At 44.2% G+C, this 17,652-nt stretch overlaps 1 protein-coding gene across 2 annotated transcripts in view; it reads left to right on the forward strand.

The window, feature by feature from the left end:
• The first annotated feature begins 3,146 nt into the window (after positions 1 to 3,146).
• MED14 (mediator complex subunit 14) overlaps positions 3,147 to 17,652 on the forward strand; it is a 39,622-nt gene continuing 25,116 nt past the window's right edge. For both annotated transcript variants that reach the window (XM_069945165.1, XM_069945166.1), the window contains exons 1-8: positions 3,147 to 3,545; positions 10,404 to 10,430; positions 12,057 to 12,162; positions 13,440 to 13,613; positions 14,964 to 15,093; positions 15,199 to 15,327; positions 16,225 to 16,332; positions 16,776 to 16,908. In XM_069945165.1, coding sequence (XP_069801266.1) covers positions 3,361 to 3,545; positions 10,404 to 10,430; positions 12,057 to 12,162; positions 13,440 to 13,613; positions 14,964 to 15,093; positions 15,199 to 15,327; positions 16,225 to 16,332; positions 16,776 to 16,908 — 992 coding nt within the window. In that variant the 5' untranslated portion in view covers positions 3,147 to 3,360. The remainder of the gene's footprint in view (positions 3,546 to 10,403; positions 10,431 to 12,056; positions 12,163 to 13,439; positions 13,614 to 14,963; positions 15,094 to 15,198; positions 15,328 to 16,224; positions 16,333 to 16,775; positions 16,909 to 17,652) is intronic.

Genomic DNA, 17,652 nt, shown 5'->3' on the forward strand with positions numbered 1-17,652 from the left:
GAATGGAGCGATTTTAAGGAACATATTTTGTTAACAATAGTTTAAATTTTTTACAGGCCATCAGATACAAGAAAAGTTATACAAGTTATATATCGTTGTAATCGTAACGACTTGAGGAACATGCATAACAAGTCAGTTTTACCCCAGGGCGAACGGCGTAAAAACAAATTCCCCCAAATAAACAGAATGCGTTTTTTTTTTTTCAATTTCACCACACATTGAATTTTTTCTGGTTTCGCAGTGTACTTTATGAAAAAAATTCAGGATGTCATTGCAAAGTACAATTAGTGGTGCCAAAAATAAGGGCTCATGTGGGTCTCTAGGTGAAAAAATGCAAGTGCTATGGCCTTTTAGGCACAAGAAGAAAAAAAACAGAAGTGCAAAAATTGGCCCTGTTTTTAAGGGGTTAAAATAGTTAATTATGATCGTAACCAAGAAATATCGTTCCGAGTGTTATGGTGAATGATTTTAGGTCATTTGCAATAGTTTATTTTTAATCACAGAGAACGGAAAATCGCTTCATCTGATAGGACCTTAAAACCAACCAACAATCCTTACTGGCCTCTAGTGGAGAGAGTATTATAATGTGCTTAAAGGGAAACAACTGTAAACTGCTTGCCTGTTCTCTGACAACATCCCCTATTGGTTTGCTTATTTTACCCCCAAATTTTGCAACAAAATATGAAATATTCTCAGATGACTTTGCAGCTCCAGTCACCCTGTCTCCTGCTGGCCCATGCCTCTTTGTCAATCCAGGTGCGAGAACATGGTGCAAGCCATGTCCGCCAGTGTTATGACTGTAGGGTTTCCCTCTAATGATGAGAAATAATTTGCAGTGTGAACAATAACGGTTTTAAAGGGAACCCGTCACAATGAAAATGCTGCCTAAGCTATCGGCATCATGTTATAAAGCAGAAAGAGCTAAGCAGATTGATATATATCTTTATGGAAAAATATTTAGTATAACTAAAGAGTTTCCATGATGTTTCCATGCTAAAGAGTCCTGCCCATTGAGTGACACCGCCCACTGGACTCTTTATCACAGAATGATCAGGGATTTCAATCAAGTTACATGTTATACTGAATCTTTTTCCATAAAGATATATATCAATCTGCTCAGCTCTTCCTGCTCTATAACATGATTGAGATACATTACAGCATTGTCTTAGTGACAGGTTCCCTTTAACCCTTAGGCGACCCTGGACGTACCTGTACGTCCAGGGCCACCTACGTTTGTTCATAGGGGGGCCGTGCGGCAGCCCTGCTCTGAAGCGCCGCGGTTCTGGGTGCGGCATGTAGCCCGGGCCGCGGCTATTAGTGGGCATGGTCTGATCGCCGTGCCCGCTAATAAAGTAATCGGATGCAGCTGTCAAAGTTGACAGCTGCATCCGATTACTTAAATGCAGCCATCCCTTGTGTCTAGTGGGGTGGATCGCTCCTCCGGGACAACGGACAACTAGACACCAGGGATGGCTGCATTCAAGTAATCCACACATCCTACTCCTGCCGGGCTCAGCGTCGTAATGGCACTGATCCAGGCTCGGCACTCGATTGCTTCCGGCTGCAGCAGCCCGAAGCAATCAAAGTGCGTATCTCATCGATCTATCCTGTATTAGTATACAGGATATATCTCAATGAGAGATCAGAGGGCATATACTAGAAGTCCCCCATGGGGGCTTCTAGTATAAGAGTAAAAGTAAAAAAAAAAGTGTTGTTATTAATAGAAAAGCACCCTCCCCTAATAAGGCTATGTTCACACTACGTATATTTCCGGCCGTAGTGCGAACCGCGAGTATACGCCCGTAGTTTTGAGGTTGATGCGTACGCTTGAAAGTATACGATATCCGGCCGCACAATGCAGACTACGTATGAGCTTACGGGCGCCGTGAAAAATGAACAAGACCATTGTTTGCGGCCGGAACTGTTCCAACTCACAGCCGTGGATTTCCATGCAGTCCCGTACGGAGTACTTATTTCAGCCAAACTGAACGAGATTTTTCGATCCAAAAGGTTCTGTGTGGTTTACAGGGCTGGGCGAAGATTTCCAAGTAAATGACCTGCCTCAGATCGCTTCGAAACAAGCTAGGGAAGCATAACTGTACTACGGCGTATGTTCGCGGTTCGCCCGCATGTTCGCAATCCGGCCGCATGTCTATTTTTCCCACGGACATAGTTTCAGCTGCACATGTATGGCCACGTACGAACTACGGACGCACATATACGTAGTGTGAACATAGCCTGAAAGTGTGAATCACCCCCCTTTTCCCATGTTATAAATAATAATAAATAAATAAACGTTTAGTATCGCCGCATGCGTAATCGCCCGAACTATTCCTGATCTCGCACGGTAAACGGCGTAATCGTAAAAAAATCCCAAAGTGCAAAATTGCGCATTTTTGGTCGCATCAAATCCAGAAAAATTGTAATAAAAAGCGATTAAAAAGTTGCATATGCGCAATCAAGGTACCGATAGAAAGAACACATCATGGCGCAAAAAATGACACCTGACACAGCTCCAGGGCGAATGGCGTAAAAACGAAAAAACCCCAAATAAAAGAAATGCGGGTTTTTTTTAATTTCACCACACATTGAATTTCTTTCTGGTTTCGCAGTGTCCTTTATGCAAAAATTCAGCCTGTCATTGCAAAGTACAATTAGTGGCGCAAAAAATAAGGGGTCATGGGGGTCTCCAGGTGAAAAAATGCAAGTGCTATGGCCTTATATACACAAGGAGGGAAAAACGAAAATGCAAATATTGAAATTGGCCCGGTCCTCTAAGGGTTAAACGATGACTAAAACTTCTACCATGTGAGACTACAATTCCCATCATGCCTAGGCAGCCGAAGCTAAAGCTTCGGCTGCCCAGGCATGATGGGAATTGTAGTTTTGCAATAGCTGGAGGGGGGAAGGTTCCCCATCCTTGATGTAAGGAAACACTGCCCCGATATGTTATTATCAGTCACACGCAGTGTCCCCCGGTCTCCTATCAGCCTTCCGCAGCCCGTCCCCTCCTCTGCCAGCTCCCTGTACGGCTGACGTCACATCACGGCGGACATGACACATCCTGACGTGACGAAGCACTAGCCCCGCCCATACCCGTACAGCACGCATGCGCACTGCGTCGGCTGCGAGTCAGCGAGTCTCTTCCGGTTTAGCCCCTTCCCCCTGCCGCTGCTGTTACATTCCCTTCCGGTGCGTGAAGGAGGCGGCCGCCTGTAGGGCCCGGGGCTCTTACACATTGGTTGTATTCGGTATTCCGGGGGCTTCGGTGTGCGGGGGTCTCCGGCCCCGTTGCCTCATGCCCTTGCTGCTCACAGCCGGCTTCTATGAGCGGTAGGGAGTGAGTGAGCGGCAGAGAGGATGCCTCCTGTACAGCTGGAGAGCAGTCAGCTGGTGGTCAGTGGAGGAGCCACCACCGCTCCTCAGCCTCCTCCACCGGGCGCCGTAGTGGCTGCGAGCTCCACCAGCCATGGCTACCGCCTCAGCACCCTCATCGACTTCCTGCTGCAGAGGACCTACCAGGAGATCAATGTGCTGGCCGACCTGTAAGTGTCCCGGGCTGCAGTATTCATATGGGGGCAGTCACCTGAGGCCTCCCTGCACAGGCTGGAGGGGGTGCTGTCACTGAGAGATAGTCCACTGCTCAGCCTGTCAGTGCCTGTGTGACCAGGGACCTGCTGTATACATCCTATATAGGCATGGTGGTCACTTATATACATCCTATAGGCATGGTGGTCACTTATATACATCCTATAGACATGGGGGTATCCTGTGCCTGAGTGACCAGGGACCTGCTGTATACATCCTATAGACATGGTGGTCACTTATATACATCCTATAGACATGGGGGTATCCTGTGCCTGTGTGACCAGGGACCTGCTGTATACATCCTATAGACATGTGGCTGGTGTGTCCTTCTGTGCCTGTGTGACCAGGGACCTGCTGTATACATCCTATAGACATGGTGGTATCCTTCTGTGCCTGTGTGACCAGGGACCTGCTGTATACATCCTATAGACATGGGGGTATCTTCTAGTGGCTGGAGTGTCCTTTAGTGCCTGTGTGATCAGGGATCCCTTATATACATCCTATAGACATGATGGCATCCTTTATTGCATATTTGTGGTCAGGGACCTACTATATACATCCTGTAGACATGGTGGTCACTTGTATACATCCTATAGGCATGGTGGTATCCTTCTGTGGCTGTGTCATCAGGGACCTGCTGTATACATCCTGTAGGCATGGTGGTATCCTTCTGTGGCTGTGTCATCAGGGACCTGCTGTATACATCCTGTAGACATGGTGGTATCTTTCAGTGGCTGTGTCATCAGGGATCTCCTGTATACATCCTATATGGACATGCTGGTATCTTTCTGTGCCTGTGTCATCAGGGATCTCCTGTATACATCCTATATGGACATGGTGGTATCTTTCAGTACCTGTGTATGATCAGGGATCCCTTGTATATATCCTCTATACCAGTGATGGGGAAGCTTTGGCCCTGTAACTGTTGCAAAACTCCCCAGCATGCTTGGACAGCTGAAGCATGATGGCAATTGTAGTTTTGCAGCAGCTGGAGGGCCAAAGCTTCGCCGTCCCTGCTCTATAGACTAGTGATGTCACGATACCAGAATTTTGAGTTCGATACCAATACCAACTTTTTTTTTCAATGCTCGATACCAATTTGATACTGAATAAATTACATAAAAAACCCACAAGAATAGAAATTGAAGACATGTAACACTAGCTAGCTGGGGATGATGGGGGCTGTAGTCATGTAACACACAGACACAACAGCTATCAGGGGGGATGATGAAGGCTGTAGTCATGTAACACACACTTCAGCTACCAGGAGGATGGTGGGGGCTGTAGTCATGTAACACACACACTTCAGCTCCAAGAGGGATGCTGGGGGCTGTAGTCATGTAACACACACACACACTTCAGCTACCAGGAGGATGGTGGGGGCTGTAGTCATGTAACACACTTCAGCTACCAGGAGGATGGTGGGGGCTGTAGTCGTGTAACACACTTCAGCTACCAGGAGGATGGTGGGGGCTGTAGTCATGTAACACACTTCAGCTACCAGGAGGATGGTGGGGGCTGTAGTCATGTAACACACTTCAGCTACCAGGAGGATGGTGGGGGCTGTAGTCATGTAACGCACACACTTCAGCTACCAGGAGGATGGTGGGGGCTGTAGTCATGTAACACACTTCAGCTACCAGGAGGATGGTGGGGCTGTAGTCATGTAACACACACACTTCAGCTACCAGGAGGATGGTGGGGGCTGTAGTCATGTAACACACTTCAGCTACCAGGAGGATGGTGGGGCTGTAGTCATGTAACACACTTCAGCTACCAGGAGGATGGTGGGGGCTGTAGTCATGTAACGCACACACTTCAGCTACCAGGAGGATGGTGGGGGCTGTAGTCATGTAACACACTTCAGCTACCAGGAGGATGGTGGGGCTGTAGTCATGTAACACACTTCAGCTACCAGGAGGATGGTGGGGGCTGTAGTCATGTAACACACACTTCAGCTACCAGGAGGATGGTGGGGGCTGTAGTCATGTAACACACACACTTCAGCTACCAGGAGAATGCTGGGGGCTGTAGTCATGTAACACACACACTTCAGCTACCAGGAGGATGGTGGGGGCTGTAGTCATGTAACACACACTTCAGCTACCAGGAGGATGGTGGGGGCTGTAGTCATATAACACACTTCAGCTACCAGGAGGATGGTGGGGGCTGTAGTCATGTAACACACACAGTTCAGCTACCAGGAGGATGCTGTGGGCTGTAGTCATGTAGCACACACTTCAGCTACCAGGAGGATGGTGGGGGCTGTAGTCATGTAACACACACACTTCAGCTACCAGGAGGATGGTGGGGGCTGTAGTCATGTAACACACACAGTTCAGTTACCAGGGGGATGGTGGGGGCTGTAGTCATGTAACACACACACTTCAGCTATTGGGATGATGAGGGTTGTAGTTGCACTTTTTCTTCTTTCAGGGCATGGTGACCAGGATTTGGGCGGCAGGGTAATCTGCAGGTTACAGCCCCCCTCCCCCGTCAGAGCACGGCCGACCTCCTGGTCATCCCCCACTGATGTCTGCCCGGGAGTTATCTGAGGGCCCCGGCCGCTCCTCCTCACAGTCCTGTGGCCCCCACCTCACAGTGCAGCCAGATGGAGTGGCCGCATCTCCTCCTCACCTCCAGCCTTCTCCTCTGTCCTCCTCTCCCCGACCCCGCTCTCCCTCTTCAGCCTCCTCACCTCCAGCCCTCTCTGTCCTCCTCACCTCCAGCCTTCTCCGTCCTCCTCTTCCTGACCCCCGCTCTCCGTCTTCAGCTTCCTCACCTCCAGCCTTCTCTGTCCTCCACTCCCGGACCTCCCGCTCTCCTCCGTGCCACATGCCACATAAATCATCTCTCTGATAACAGCATCTGGCTGAGCCGGATCCTATTATCAGACAGACACCGGCAGTGGGGGTCTGCTACACACAGTAGCCGACCCCTGCTGCATACGGAGCGGCTCAGGAGGGGTTAATGCCGCTGTCAGTGTGACAGCGGCATCAACACAGTTACATAGCCGGCACAAGCAATTGCTATGTGCCGGCTATTTGAAATTGGCGCCGCCGGGAACGTAGGGAGAGAGAGCGCGGAGGAAGTGACAGGTGGGAGCAGGGAGAGGCATACAGAGAACACGGCCGGCACTCAGACAGCCGCCGGCCGTGTTCTCTGCTCTATACTTTATGTTAAACTGCGCTATTATGCAAATTAACAAAGTATCGATACCAGGAAATCCTGGTATCGAACCGGTTTTCTGCCCGAAATATCGATAGTAGTATCGATATTTCGGTGCATCGTGCATCCCTACTATAGACATAGTGGTATTTTCTGGGGACTCCATCATATCCATCACCTTGGCAGTACAGGGTGATGGTAGGACTCAGTGTGCTATTCTCTCTGCTGTCAGAATAGACATTACTACTGTAATGGTCCAATCTAATGTTATCTTGTCATTCCTATTACACAAGCGATTTTTCATTTTCTCAGATTAACAAATAATTGCAAATCGTCAACCATAATACGCAGAGCGATAGTCATTAGTTATGGTTGTAATTACGCTCGTTTACATTCTCTCTATATATACACACTGTAGTATACCTAAATAGCTTTAACTTGTTGAGCAATAGGCCCCAGGAGGACTATGAAGGTGTCCTGAGGTATCTGTCGTGAAGGGGTGCACTTGATGTATACAAATTTTTGGTTTGGTGGTACGTGTGGGAGTAACGTTCCCATGAGTGTCAGGAATCATGGTGTCCTAGAAGAGTATTGCCCAGAACCTCACCCTGCCTCTGCCCGCTTGTTGTCCTCTTCCCTTATCTGTGGCAGAGATGGCACCAGGAGGCACTAAGTGATACACACATGTAGCTGCTTTCTTACCTGATGTAAAATATTCATGTTCCATTGCTACACGAGCCCGTTGTGATGCTCACCTGCCTGTTGTAGGTGCACATCGCCTTCACACACTGACTGCTGCTTAATATACCCTGACAGGGGCCATTGTAACAATGTCATCTATTTATTTCCCCTGGTGATAATTCTAGGGAAATCGGTGTATGTGTCAAGTGACAGACTTTCTATATGTTAGGTACACATCCGTATAGGCCACCTCATTTTTTCCCTCTGTATTAGAATGTTCAGCACTCTGCACATCTCTACGCCACTGCAAAAATCCTACACCATACTATGGTGTATACATTGGTGTTATAGGCCCCCAGCATATAGTAAAGTGCATTGCGTACATAGCCTGCTAAGTTGCTGCTAGGTTTGGTTAACCAATCTAATACATTTGTGTATAGACATAAACGGCATAAAGATCTAGTCAGTCAACCAGGTCACCCTATAGTGACATCAAGAATCCTTCTCTACAGTGTATCTAAAATCCCTGTGACACTAAGCGATTATCGGCCGTATTAGTCCGATTATCTGCCTTTACGGCCGATTATCGCTTGGTGTAATGGCTACTGTTAAAAGACAACAATCAGCTGACGTGCACAGTGTCGGCAGATCCTTGTCTTTCAACATGTTGACATTTTTTTTAACAATAACGATGTTCTGCTGGCCGTCGCTTTGTATAATGGGAGCGGAAGCAGACGTTGCTGTCTCCTATGGACAATCTAAAGATAGTCCAAGGAGCCCCTCCTGCACCTCCCTGCGGCCCCCCGCTTTTACCCGCTCGCTGTTGGCATGTGTAATAGCGCCGGCAGTGAGCTGGGAATGAGTAGGTTGGCTGACAGGTTGGCGCTCGCTTGGTCCTCTCCATTGAGGCTTTATTATGTTAGACAAATAAATGTTCTTCATGATAAGCAAGATCCTTTGGAATAGTATACATTGCATCTATGAAGATATTGTAGCCCCCTGTTATAAATTGTGTTAAGTCACATATAAGATAGTGGTCCTGATAGAAAAGTGCAAGGATAAAGGCCTGATTGTGAAGAGAGGGGGCACTACTAGTCAGTCAGAAGAGAAGCATGGATGGCAGGATGGTTGTATGACAGGCTGCTCATTAGGAAGCCTGTATACTGCAGTGTATGGATAGAGGCTACTGGTTGTAAACAGGTCTTTTCTTCCCAATTACACTGGTAAGTTCTGTTAGTTTCTTTTCCCTCTGAAAGTGAGAATAATGTAATATGTTATTACTACGTCTAATATTTCCTCATACGGTAGCAGTATAGCCTTGTAGCCAGCGCTCATAGAGTTCTGTAGGTGTCTGTAGCCTCCAGTGCACGTTAGGTTAGTGATAGTGAATCATGTCAGAGAATGAATGGTTTATGTGACACCTATGGCTGCTTACAGCGTGTGCATTATATCTGCTTGTGGTGGTTTGGGAGCAGGTGTATAGATATACATATTACTGACCCATTGGAATAGACACATTGCTTATGGGTTGGTGTCATTTGGCGGGTTTTGTCCTCCCTTGGTGCTGGGATTTCCCAAGAAGGACTTTGTCTTCCTGCTATGTGATGTATAAAAGGATGGTCAGTAATACTGAAATAATGTGTAAGAGATAGACCCTTCTGGTTGGGTCTATGGTTTTAAAAAGAACTTGTTTGTATATTTAGTATATAACAGTTCTGAAACATTCACTAGTACATCTCAGCTTTTTATCTATCCCCTTCTAATCCTCCTGGAGATAAATACATTGACAAGTCAGTGTCATCATTCCCTTTGTCGTTGTGACCACCCCTATACATTCTGACTCTTACAGTCTCACAGGTATTAGTTTTATATTGTGGATATTTTCTTCCTTTCTTCTACATTTTGTTGTATTTTCTACAGTTTCATTTTCCCTTTTTATTAATTGTGAAAGTGAAAGTTTAGAAGGATTTGCTGTCCTGCCTGTGCTCTCTCTCCACACATAAACATGATCTTGGGCCGGGATCTGATGCCTAAGGGCCCTATTCAACCAAGCGATTATCGTTCGCATAATCGTTAACGATTAACAATCTCAAACAACCGCTATTGCGAAAGACCTAAAAACATTCACTCATTTCCATGGAACGATAATTGTTACTTATGATCATATTTGCGTTGAGCAGAGAGTGGAGACTCTCGAGAAATCCCATTGAATCAGTGGGACAAGTGAATTTTTAAAGGGGTTATCCAGTGCTACAAAAACATGGCCACTTTCTTCCAGAGACAGACCCACTCTTGTCTCCCGCTTGGGCGCGGTTTTGCTGTTCCAGTTCCATTGAAGTGAATGGAGATTAATTGAAACTGCACCTGAACTGGAGACAAGAGTCGTGTTGGCTCTGAAAGAAAGTGGCCATGTTTTTGCAGCACTGGATAACCCCTTTAAGTGGTGTCACACCAGGCCCTGTGTTCAGAATAATAAAATTTACAATCTGTTTTTTTCATCAGTTTTTGCAAAAAACGGATGCCTTTGTGTGCATTAATTTTGATCTGTTTTTCCTATTACTTCCATTATAAAAAAAAAAAGTATCAAAGCTTATCAGTTTTTTTTAACATACCCAAAAATGTACTTGACCTTGTTTTTATGTACGGATGCGTTTTGATCCCTTTTTTTTTTTTATAATGGAAGTCAATTGAGAAAACTAATCAAAACGGATGCACACAAATGCATCCGTTTTTTGCAAAAACAGATGAAAGAAATGAATTGCAAAAACGTAGTGTAAACCCAGCCTTACTTTCCCTCTTAATTTTAATTCTTGCTAATTTTGTATGCAAAAATGACACTTTTTTTTTTTTTTTTTTTTTAACTGGCTCATCATGGAATTAAAAGAAAAAGTTGGAGTATACAATGTGCATTTTATGGTTATGATTTATGTCATATTGAAACTACTATCTTTTTTTTTTTTTTTTAGACTTCCAAGAAAGACTGACATGGAGAGGTGAGTTTTCTTTCTTGCTTGTTATTAGTCCATAAATTATTTTGCATGTTTTATTTCAGCAAATCTCCACAAAATAGGAATGTCTCGGATTAGGAGATTTGTAGTTTTTTCCCCCTTCTTGCTACATGTGTATAAAATTCGATTAGGTGTTATCCCAAGGTTTGTTGTCATCACCTGTCCTGTGTGTTATTAGCTGTGTTTGGAAGTCCCATAGAGAGTGATTGGGTGGCAGTCTAGCATGTGTTCTGCTGCTTGGGCCAAGGTTCCTACATTCTCACGAATATTGCGGGTTCTAGCACTGATAAGTTAGTTATCTTCTATCCTGTCCCCACTCCTGGCCTGTGTGTTCTAGCAAATGTATGCAATGACCATGAAATAACAATTCTGGATCACCTATTTTTATAGCACTGCAAGGTGTCGTTCCTCTGTGGGTCCTAATACACTGAGCGATTTTTAACGATTAATGATCGCAAACGAGATTGTTTTTAATTGTTAACCTGAAATCGTTCACCATATTACACAGAACGTGAATCGTTAGTTATGACCGTTATTGCATTCGTTACTATGATCGTTTATGCCTTCTCATCCCAGAAAAACAATGAACAATGTGCATTTACACTGCGGAAAAAAAAAAATTAACGATAGTTTTAGGTTCAGATCTAAATCAACGATCAACGACATACCAACGATTTTTCGATCGTTGCCTGCAATTACACAGAACGATCATTGTTTAAATTCGAACGATTTAACGATAATCGTCCCTTGTAATAGGGCCCTTAGGGTCCATTTACACAGAAAGATTATCTGACAGATTATCTGCCAAAGATTTGAAGCCAAAGCCAGGAATGGACTTGAAAAGAGGAGAAATCTCAGTCTTTCCTTTATGACCTGATGTTTGTAGTCGGTTTCTGGCTTTGGCTTCAAATCTTTGGCAGATAATCTGTCAGATAATCTTTCTGTGTAAATGGACCCTTAGTCTTACTAGACCTGTGACTAGATTACCAGCTGGGTAGGTGTCCCTACACTGTTTGACACTATCCAATCAGAACTGACAGTATTAGACTGTGTAGGGGCATGCCCCCAACTGGTAACACCCAGTTGGTTACTGAGTCAAACATTGCATGCATTTACATTGTACAGGTCCTCTTTAAGAAACATAGATTATGAGTAGTCTTCCTAGATCTGTTGTTTATTTTTATCATGAGACTGGGATATTTTTAATTTATACATTTATTTTGAAGTGCACCTTTCACCATGCAGATCTTCCTGATACACGTGTGGTTGTTGCCACCACCGCCAGCTTATCTGGGTACCATGGATAAATCCATACTAGGTGAGTTCTGTGCACAAGCCATCTTCCTATTTACTAGGGCTTGTGCACAGAGCTTCCCCTGTGTGGGCATATCAGTGGAAACCCAAACCTCCGATTGGGGAAAATAGTATTGTTGATCTGGTCTTCACAGCTAAAGCAACGCTTCAAGGATTGCTAAACAGTACTGTAGTAATTGTGTGCCATACGAACACTGCTGATTTGGTGGGCTTTGCTATTGTGTTTAGAAAACTAGTGTTAATACAATTAAAACAAACTGTAATCTGCTTTTTATTTATTTTTTATTACTACAATAGGAAAATTGAAATTGTGCAGTTTGCTAGCCGTACCCGTCAGCTCTTTGTAAGATTGCTAGCTCTTGTGAAATGGGCAAACAATGCTGGCAAGGTGGAGAAGTGTGCGGTGAGTATTACGTGTTTACATAAGTAAGCTTTTAGTTGCATGTCTGTTCTGACTCTTACTTTTGCAAAATGCAAATGCAGTGGGTAAGAAATAAAGCAAGCCATAATACAAAATACAAATGTAACATTCATCGCAGTGCTGCAAGTTACCAACTAGTGCTAGGCATGTTGTAAGTCAGGGCAATGGTTACCACTTCAGGTATGATTTAGGAGGCAGGTTACACCCTGTGCCAGATTATCAGGTAGTGTGTACTATTATCAGTACTGTGCCTTAGATAACTACTGCTACGCACAGTAGTTAAGGCTGACAACTAATTATACAAGAATATATATATTGTGTGTGTTAAAAATTAATAAAATGTACTCTGTCATGGATAGCAGCCTCTAAATTTGTCTGTAGTAGTTTACTTTTGGTTTATGTTCACTGCCTGGATTTGGGACAGACAAAGCTTTGGTAGGCAATCTGCAAATGACAGTAATAACAGCGCTGTGCTGCTGCTTCAGTAAAGCGTTGCACATATTCATACAGTTCCCCCGCTCCCAGCATCACGGACAGATTCTGTTAGAGGCATTCCACGTCCGTGCTCTGTACGGAACACATGAATGCGGCCTAATGCCCCTATTCCACGAGTCGGTTGAAGGAGCAAACGAGCGCTATTAGCGCTCGTTTGCTCCTCGTTCCCCGCTCGCTGCCGCCGCTATTCAACGCGGCGTCAGCGAGCGGGTGAGTGCGGGAGGGGCGGCGGGGAGCTGCTGGGGGGGCTGCCCGGGGGATCGCTGATCGTCCGGGCAGCCCATAGGATACAGCAGCGCCGTTGCTCCTATTCAACGGAGCGACGGCAGCAGATCGCTGCTATATCAGTCGCTTGTTTTTCAACATGTTGAAAAACAAGCGACTGCAACGATCAGCCGACATGAACGATGTCGGCTGATCGTTGCACTCTATTCCACGGGACGAATATCGTTTGTAACGGTCGATATCGGCCGAATATGAACGATATTGCTCCTCTAAACGACCCGTGGAATAGGGCCTTAAGGATGGGAGAAGTGGCTCGCTGCTATCTGTCCTGTGTCAGGAGTTTGTCTCCATAGACTTATATTGGAGCACCTCTTGTGCAGTGAGACTGAGATCACAGGAACACTCATACGGCCCCATGCGATCAAATCTTTTGTCAAGTCTCTATGAAGTATTTTTATTTTATTTTTTTAGATGCAAGAGAAACTTTAAATCCTATGAACATGTCCTTACTTTAAATATTTCCTCCTTTTTTTCTGCAGATGATATCAAGTTTCCTCGACCAGCAGACCATCTTGTTTGTTGACACAGCTGACAGACTTGCTTCATTGGCTAGAGATGCCTTGGTGCATGCACGACTACCTAGCTTTGCAATTCCTTATGCCATTGATGTTCTTACAACAGGGTCCTATCCACGACTGCCAACGTGTATCAGGGTATGTTGAACATAAAAACAAGTGACAAAGAGGACTGTCGATTGTATAATCCTCCCACCTGCAGTGTCACAGCAGTGCGGCTTATAGGACTGCAGTTCTTATTTTCTGTAATCAGGTCTCATTCTTTTGGCTGCAGCATCAGTGGGATCAGCACTCATTTGCAGATGTCAATTAAAGGGGTACTCCAGTGAAAAATGTTTTCTTTCAAGTCAACTGGTGTCAAAGTGCCAGAGATGTGTAATTTACTTCTATTCAAAAATCTCCTGTTTTCCAGTACTTATCAGCTGTTGTATGTCCTGCAGGAAGTGGTGTATTCTTTGCAGTCTGGAGTGCAGAGAGGTTTTCTATGGGGATTTTCTACAGCTCTGGACAGTTCCTGTCATGGAGAGAGGTGACAGCAGAGAGCATTGTTTCAGACTGAAAATAATACCCCACTTCCTGCAGAATATACAGCAGCTGATAAGTACTGGAAGACTTGAGATTTTTAAATAGAAGTAAATTACAAACTTCTGGCACTAGTTTATTTGAAAGAAAACATTTTTCACTGGAGTACCCCTTTAAATATGCATCTGGCCATTTAATTCATTGTTGTTGGCCGCACACTCCTAGTTAAACATGTGAGCATTCATAGGAACACTAAACTGTCTGATAATTGACCGTGTAATGGGCCTTAAGGCCCTATTCCACGGAACGAATATCGGCCCGCTACGGACAATAATCGTCCCGTGGAATAGAGTGCAACGATCAGCCGACATCGTTCGTGTCGGCTGATCGTTGCAGTTGCTTGTTTTTCAACATGTTGAAAAACAAGCGACTGATACAGCAGCGATCTGCTGCCGTCGCTCCGTTGAATAGGAGCATTGGCAGCAGACGCTGCTGTATCCTATGGGCTGCTCGGACGATCAGCGATCACCCAGGCAGTCCCCGCCACCCCTCCCGCACTCACCCGCTCGCTGCAGCCACGTTGAATAGCTATGGCAGCGAGCGGGGAATGAGAAGCAAAGGAGCGCTGAGAGCGCTCGTTTGCTCCTCTAGACTTCCCCTGGAATAGGGCCATTATGTTCCTGTGGTCTCTATGGAGTGGGGTAAGCCACAACCAGACACATCTGGAGAAGGCTTATCTCTCAACAAACAAAGGGGTGGGGCAGTGAAATTCCATCCCGCCCAATCGCTATGTCGTCGGTGGAGACTTGGCTGGCTCCATATAAATTATACTGATGGCCAGTATAAAATGTATGGGGCCTTTAGGTATTACTAGTATATCAGAGTGCACCAATAGCCTAGTTAAATCATTGCTTTATTTTATTTATTTTTATTTTTTTTAACTAGTTGACTCTTCTCTACTAACAGGATAAAATTATCCCTCCTGATCCAATCACAAAAACTGAAAAACAATCAACTCTTCACCAACTCAATCAGATCCTGAGGCATCGACTGGTTACTACCGACCTTCCTCCGCAGTTGGCAAATCTCACAGTTGGTATGGATGAGTGCTGTTCTTTTGTCTTCTCCACGACACTAAGCTGAATACTGTAGTCATGTATGTACCTGTATACTTACATTTATATCAACAATTTCTCCACAGCCAATGGAAGGGTGAAATTTCGTGTAGAGGGAGAGTTTGAAGCTACTCTGACAGTAATGGGAGATGATCCTGATGTTCCTTGGAGACTTCTAAAACTGGAAATTCTGGTGGAAGATAAAGAAACTGGAGGTAATGTTATGCATACAGGGTGAATTTTATTAGTTTTGAAGGTAAAGCGTTACATATGACACAAAAAGCGTTTATGGATCATGGTAATGTCTAATTTGTGATAAAAAATTATTATCCTGCCAGATCAAAATGACACCTCCAAACATTATATACTTCATCATATATAGGACATGTTCACAGTGCCAGATGTTGGGGAATGCAGCCCCCAGGGAAGGCTTACAGTTGTAATACCCCCAACACAGCAACTGGCCTTCACCATGTGGTAAAATGAATGAAGTTCCTATATAAAAGTAAAAAAAAAAACTGTGTGGCTGGTTTCCACACCATAAAAACAACTAAACAGAAGGGGCAATGGAATTCTTCTAATTACCTGACAAAATGTTTTTAGATGATGCGTTGTGTAATAATGTATTGTTAAAGGGGTACTCCGGGTAGTCATATTTTTTTTAAATAAATTGCTGGGGTTGCAGAGAGAAAAAAAAATAAATCTCATATTCACCTGACATGCCCCCCCCCCCCCAATGTGTTGTCCTGTCCTGCTTTGCTCAGTGATTGGCATAGCACGCTGTCATTGCCGAGATGAGTCCATCTTGGAAGTACTGAATAGAGCGTTCAGTGGGGGACCCAAGGATAACACAGGAGGAGCCGATGTCAGGTGAGTATGGGTTGATTGTTTTCTTTTGTTCAACCCTAGCAACACATTAAAAATGATATGAATAGCCGGAGTGAACCCTATTAACAACTAAAATTGCCTTTGGTCTTGTGGTCTTCATATTGGAATCCCCCTAATGCAATTTATAAAAGCAAAAAATGAAAATATTTATTTCTTTATATTTTACAGACTAATGTTTGTTATATTGTGGTTAATTTTTTTTTTTTGCTTTGCTTCTCTTACAGATGGCCGTGCACTAGTTCACAGCATGCAGATAAACTTCATTCACCAATTGGTTCAATCTCGGCTTTTCGCTGATGAGAAACCTCTTCAGGACATGTACACATGTTTACGTATCCTTTACATATCATTTACACTTTTTTATATCTTCAAATAAAAATATTAAAGCTAATGTACCATTAGGTACATTCGCTTTAAGCATTGCACATGAATAGAATGGCGCCGGTGTGTGTGGGGGGGGGGGAATAACATTTTTAGTATGATGATCATCTGTATCCTAGGAATTGTGAGCCCGGTGTAAATAAGACTAATGAGTTGGCTTGTGTGTGAGTTAATCTCTAGAACGGAACTTTATCATCTGGCTCCCTGATGGCTTTGTGTACATAGTGATGATGAGTGGTCACACGATTACTTTGCGTATTCTATACGGCCAAATGCGTGAAGCATTTTGCTGACGGATGCTGTTTGATTGCTATAACTGTACAATGCATACTGGTTACTCCTATGGTTTAGGTACATTACTTACATTACGTTTCCTTAAATGTGGGCTGTGTAGATTCTTTCTGCCTATCACTTCAGCTGGAAGTCCTCCATTCACAGGCACAAATGCTAATAAGGGAGCGCTGGGGAGATCTTGTTCAGATTGAAAGATACATTGCAGGGAAAAGCCTCATTTTGGCTGTTTGGAAGTACGTATTCACTTTTGTTTATTTTAAAAAGTTTAAATGTGTATTATGCTTTCTATAAGAGTAGTATTATATAAAACATTAAGTGTCAGAGTACCCCTTTTATTAGTTTTTTTTCATATCATCAGTTAGATACTTTAGATCTTGCAGTTTCCTTTATCAATCTGAGACAGAGACTTGTCAGTAGGTTTATGACGTCCTATTTAGAACAGAATGATATATCACTTACATTGTTCCATGCAGCTGAATAACATGGACAATAACTAGTCCTCTCCATTATGTGCATGAGCTCAGTAGTCCTGGATATTCATGAGCTCCAGCAAACTCAGCTAGAGTGGCAGTTATCTATCCATGCTGTGTATGGGCAGGCAACTGTCAATGAACAGCTGGAGGGCGGAGGAATCCTGTTCTCCTGCACATTAGGAGAATGGCTGAACAGTATGATATAAGTAATACATTGCTCTTTTTAGCATTTCTGTCACTAGTTTATGTTGCCTTCATTTAAGGCATAAACCTAGCGACAGATTCCCTTTAAGTTGATCTTTGCATTTGAGGAAGCCATTATTCAGACCACCACCGACTAGGTGCAGATCAGATTGATACCATTAATGTATAGTATATCTTGGAAAAAACACTTGCGTAAGGGTCCATTACACCAACAGATTATCTGACTGATTTTTTTTAAACCAAAGCCAGGAATGGATTTGAGAAGAGGAGAAATCTCAGTCTTTATCACTTATTCTCTGT

This window comes from Dendropsophus ebraccatus, chromosome 11 (assembly GCF_027789765.1).
Source record: "Dendropsophus ebraccatus isolate aDenEbr1 chromosome 11, aDenEbr1.pat, whole genome shotgun sequence".
NCBI lineage: Eukaryota > Metazoa > Chordata > Amphibia > Anura > Hylidae > Dendropsophus > Dendropsophus ebraccatus.